This window comes from Arvicola amphibius, chromosome 13 (genome assembly GCF_903992535.2).
Source record: "Arvicola amphibius chromosome 13, mArvAmp1.2, whole genome shotgun sequence".
Lineage (NCBI taxonomy): Eukaryota > Metazoa > Chordata > Mammalia > Rodentia > Cricetidae > Arvicola > Arvicola amphibius.
Genome location: NC_052059.1, coordinates 70,075,289 through 70,080,448, shown reverse-complemented (window position 1 = coordinate 70,080,448; position 5,160 = coordinate 70,075,289). Strand labels below are relative to the sequence as shown.

The following is a 5,160-nucleotide window of genomic DNA, read 5'->3' as shown; positions in this document are numbered from 1 at the left end:
TGTACAAATAAAGACAGATAATGGTCCAGCATATATCTCTAAGAAAATGAGACAGTTTTTGCTTATTATAATATAAAGCATGTTACAGTTATATCACACAGTGCTACAGGTCAGGCAGTTATAGAAAGTTCAAATCAAACTATAAAGTATATGTTAAACAAATAGAAAGAGATGGAAAATACCCCCAGAAATAGATTACATAATGCTTTATTGTCCTTGATTTTCCTTAATGCTAATTTGAAAGGAACTACAACAGCAGAGAGACATTGGATAATAAAAAGTCTTTTGAATTAAATCAGGTGATGTATTTCAAGGATGTGTTGACCTCACAATGGAAACAAGGAGATGTATTATGATGGGGAAGGAGTTTTCCTTTTGTTTCAACAGGAAAAGGAATGTTACAGATAGCATCAAAATTAATAAATATTCAGTTTGAGAAATAAAAATCTCTTGAGAAAAATAAATAAGAGCTCATCCACAGAGGTGAAAACCAATCAGGTTATAAAGAAACCTCATAAGGGTTGAGGCAGTGTTCTGTCCTCATCTTTGCAGGAAAATACTCATCTTCAGAAAATCAAGAGACCCTGGACATCTAGAGGTCTAAAGAAAAAAAGATAATTATCTATATAAGATCACAAAGCAAAGAGAATTATTACTTGTGAGGACAGGTTATCTGAACATAAGAATCTCTGAATATTACTTAGAATATTAGTCATGACTCACTTAAAAACTTTATTAATACTGTAATCATGCTAATAAAAATGGTTAGAGAGGCACCAGCATATTAGAAGTTTTGCTATTACTCTAGAGCCAGAATTAGGATTGGAGCTACTGTCACTCAGTTAGATGAATTAAATACAATAAGTTTAATTATGTCCTATAATACCCAGGTGAACCATCATAGGCAAAGTGAGAATAGCTATCATAATGGGAAACCTAGGAAAAGAAATGTCTGTAATGACATGACTTGACTATGGTGTCTTGACTCCTATGCACTTTGTTACTTGATAATCAGTTGTAGTATTTCTAGGAATGAAATAAAATAAGAAGCCTTGCTGTGGGACAATGGTCTTCTACCCTGTAATGATCTGTCACTTGTATTGGTTTAATAAACTGCTGATTGGCCAATAGCCAGGCAGGAAATATAAGTGGAGCAACCAAGCAGGAAGTATAGGTGGGGCAACCAGAACAGGAGAATTCTGAGAAGAGTAAACACTCAATCTGCAGTTGTCACTCAGATGCAGAGGAAACAAGAGGAGAATGCCTCACTGATAGAAGGCACCAAACCACGTGGCTAACAGACAGGAATTATCGCTTAATTTAAGATGTAAGAAATTATTAATAAGAAAGCGTGAGTTACTAGGCCAACAAGCTTATAATTAATGTAGACCTCTGTGTGTTTCTTTGGGACCTAATGACTGCGGGACCAGGTGGGAAAGAAACTGCCCCTATTCTCTCTAGGGCTGGGATTAAAGGCATGCATTGCCATCTTTAAAGGCATGCACCACCCAGTTTCTATGACAAGTAGTATAACTACAGGCATTAAAATTGTACTTTATTATAGCTACTGTGATTAAAGATGTGTGTTACCATAATCTGGTCTATAAGGCTAACCAGTGGGACTGTTTTACTCTCAGATATTCAGGCAATCTTTATTTATTAAAATACTATTAAAATCCACTACAAAGCCTAGATCTGAATATGCAGAAAAATTCTCAGAAATAAACGAAAGAAAGACAACATTGGATCATGGCACCAGGGAAACTGGGCTCATGAACTAATTTCCATACTTGAACCAGTTTTCAAACTCAAGATACCCATGATGAAGTAATGATCAGATTCCTTTGAATGACCTTGTCAAAATTCTTGAGTTTATTGTTAGCGTTTCTCTAATCCTTCCCTTAAGAGACATGTTACAAGGGTATTGTTGAGAACCAGGTAGATCCAAGGGTTTCCCTGAGACTCTGATGCATAAATAAGGAACAGTTTCTTGATTAAAAGTAGGAACTTGTTTGAAAGAGTCAATAAAAGCTTGGGCTCAGAGCCTTGGTAGGAACTTACAACTTTATCCTGTAAGCTCAATTCTTTTTGTTCTAAGGAGCTCTGATTATCAGTCTCTTTCTTGGTCTTCTTCCTTTGGACCCTGTCACTAAAGACCAACCTTTCGGTAGAGGTCAGTAATTACACACTGGGTGGAAAGAAATAATGAGAGTTTCCAGGATCGATTCATTAGCAATTTTCAATATGTGAGTCATGACCCTTTCACAACCCTTTCACAGGAGACCATATCAGATATTCTGCATATTAGATATTTCATTATGATTCATAACTGTATCAAAATTACAGGTATGATGTAGGAACAAAAATATTCTGAATTGACACTAACTATTTTGGACTCCCAGGAGTATTGTGGCTCTTCTGTATATGTAGAGGTGTATGGTGGTCAGGTGATTAAAGGAGTTTTGCCTAAGACAACTCACATCAGGTCCAGTTGTTTCACAATTCATCATGATTTTACCCCAGTTATAAAGTGCATCTTGCAAATATATATTCTTAAAAGTGTGTGGAATTCACATAGATTTTTTCTGATATGTGGAGTTGAAGTTTATGGTTGGGAATATCAATTGGAAACCATTGGAATTTGTACTATGGAAAATAGCCAGCTAAAATCAATATTGTATATCTGCAGGAAATGCAAAACTAGTGTCACATTCAAGGACTATTTTGGAGACTTGGAAGAACCACATATCTAATTAAAGAGGAAACATTATGATTTGGAAGCAAAACTCCTCCATTATCTCATATAGCTATTCATCATTGAGTTACAGCTTTTGCATGCAATTGGAAATTAATGAAAACAGAACATTTAGCCACTAATTTATGGTGAAACATGAGCTTTCCTTTATTAAGTTGACATTAACTGAACAATGAAGTCATAAAATACAGTATGCACACACAAATCCATTAAATATATATATATTTTCTGATAGAGTGTCACGATACATATGCAGTACACAATAATTTATATTATGTCTTCTGATTTAATAAACATTTTCATTATATTAATTTTTCAAATAAAATAAATTCTCATTATTTAAAAATGGTCAAAATACAAATGTTGAAAAATAATGTTAAACCATTGCTCCTAATACAGTAGTACAATAATATCAATTTTTCTTTATTAGTGTATGGTTCAAACATTAAGTGTTAAACAATATATTATCCACAGTCTTTACATTATCTACCCAATGTATGAAAAGGCTGTGATAAGGTGTATAGCTCAGTCTGTAAGGTCTACATGAAGCTAACTTCTTGGATCCATAATTTTCTCATAGCTTTTTTCATTTCCTGATTTCTCAGTGTGTAAATAACAGGATTCAGTACGGGAGTGATAACAGTATAAAATACAGCAAGCACCTTATTGCTTGCAAAACTACCAAATGGCCAGGCATAGATGAAGATACAGGGTCCAAAGAATAGAGTGACCACCATTATGTGGGCAGACAATGTGGACAGAGCCTTGGAAAGCCTGCCAGGTGATTTGTGCTTTACAGTGACCAGAATGACAGTGTAAGAAATGAGCAAGAGGATGAAACATATAAAAGACAGCAGCCCACTGTCAGCAATGACAAATAACTCCAGAGTGTTTGTTTCAATACAAGCAAGCTTGATTACCAGGGGGAGATCACAAAATATGTTATTTACAATATTGTGGCCACAGAAAGGCAAATTCACTATCAATACCATCTGACTCATGGTGTGTATGAAACCAATTGTCCAGGAAAGTAATACAGATGCATGCAGCAACCTGTGACTCATAATTGTCCTGTAGTGCAAGGGTTTGCATATGGCCACATATCTATCAAAGGCCATGACTATCAAAAGTGTTGCTTCAGCACCCCCAAAGAGGTGCATGAAGAACATCTGGACCGTGCATCCCCACAGAGAGATGCTCTTGTGTTCTGCAAGCAAATCTCTGATCATCTTGGGTGTTGTGACGGTGGAAAGACACATGTCCAGAAAGGAAAGGTTTCCGAGAAGAAAGTACATGGGAGAATGAAGAGTAGAATTAGCTGCTACTGTGGCTATAATGAGAATGTTACCCACCACAGTTGCATCATAGATGAAAAAGAATATCAGAAACAAGAAAATCTGAAGTTGCCAATCTCCAGAAAATCCCACTAAAATAAATTCTGTCACAGATGATCCATTTTCATAATCCATTTATTCAATTCAGTAAGCTTCTGGGAGTTTTTTTAATTCAAAGATGTAGAAAACAAAAGCAAGCCACAGTTATTGTTAGTATGGACATATTTTTGTTATAAGAACAATATTAATTGATAATCTGAAAACATTCAATGTTTAACATATCAATATGACCAAGTATAACTTGAAATGATTTTAAGCATCACACACCTTTAAACAATATTCTCATACAAAATAGAAAGCACTTGAAAGGGTGAAAGTTCTATCATTTTATCTTATCAAATGATATATTTTGATAGATCCTATTTTTCCTATGCTTTTGTTCACCCAGAAATACAATTAAAGATTAGATGGTAATAACTTTATTTTTCTCTAATATATCAATCTCCATTTAACTGGATTCCTTAAACTTAGGTGATTCAACTATAAATAGGATGCAGAATCATACCAATACTTTGATCTTTATTTCTGAAGAATGCAGCAAAGATTACCTATTGTTTTTTAAACAAAGACACAAGTTAGAATTCAATTTGTATATGGAAACCAATCTTCAAATTAACTAAATATAATTTTCCCTTTAATCCTTTCTTATATTTTATTTTAAAAAATCTCAAGAAATATATATTCACACTCAGATTGTTTTAAACTTTTGTTCTCAAATGCTTCCTTGCCAATTAAGAAAGATGGGCTCTTGTGGAAAATGTATGTATTTGTACATACTAATTTAGAAGCAAATAACTAACATGCTGTCTCAGTTTTCATATATAAATTATGTTTGTATTTTAATGAATATGTTAAACTATCTGAACTGGGCTTTTTAGATATCATAATTTTTGAATAATAAAACATTATTAATTATAGCAAAGTGTTTGTCAAGTGCTAGACTTCACTCTAAATATTTAATGGACATTAAAGTTTTTTAGTGTTCATAACAAACACATGAAACAAGAGCAT

At 33.8% G+C, this 5,160-nt stretch overlaps 1 protein-coding gene across 1 annotated transcript; it reads right to left on the bottom strand.

Annotated features, from left to right (window-relative positions):
* Positions 1–1,092: 1,092 nt before the first annotated feature.
* LOC119800430 (olfactory receptor 4L1-like) lies at positions 1,093–4,224 on the bottom strand (the record flags this gene model as incomplete). The annotated part of the gene is made up of 2 exons (XM_038310596.1): positions 3,310–4,224; positions 1,093–1,116 (listed from the first exon to the last, which is right to left on the bottom strand). Coding segments are annotated over exons 1-2 (939 nt in total), but the record flags the coding sequence as incomplete, so codon positions are not given.
* Positions 4,225–5,160: the final 936 nt, after the last annotated feature.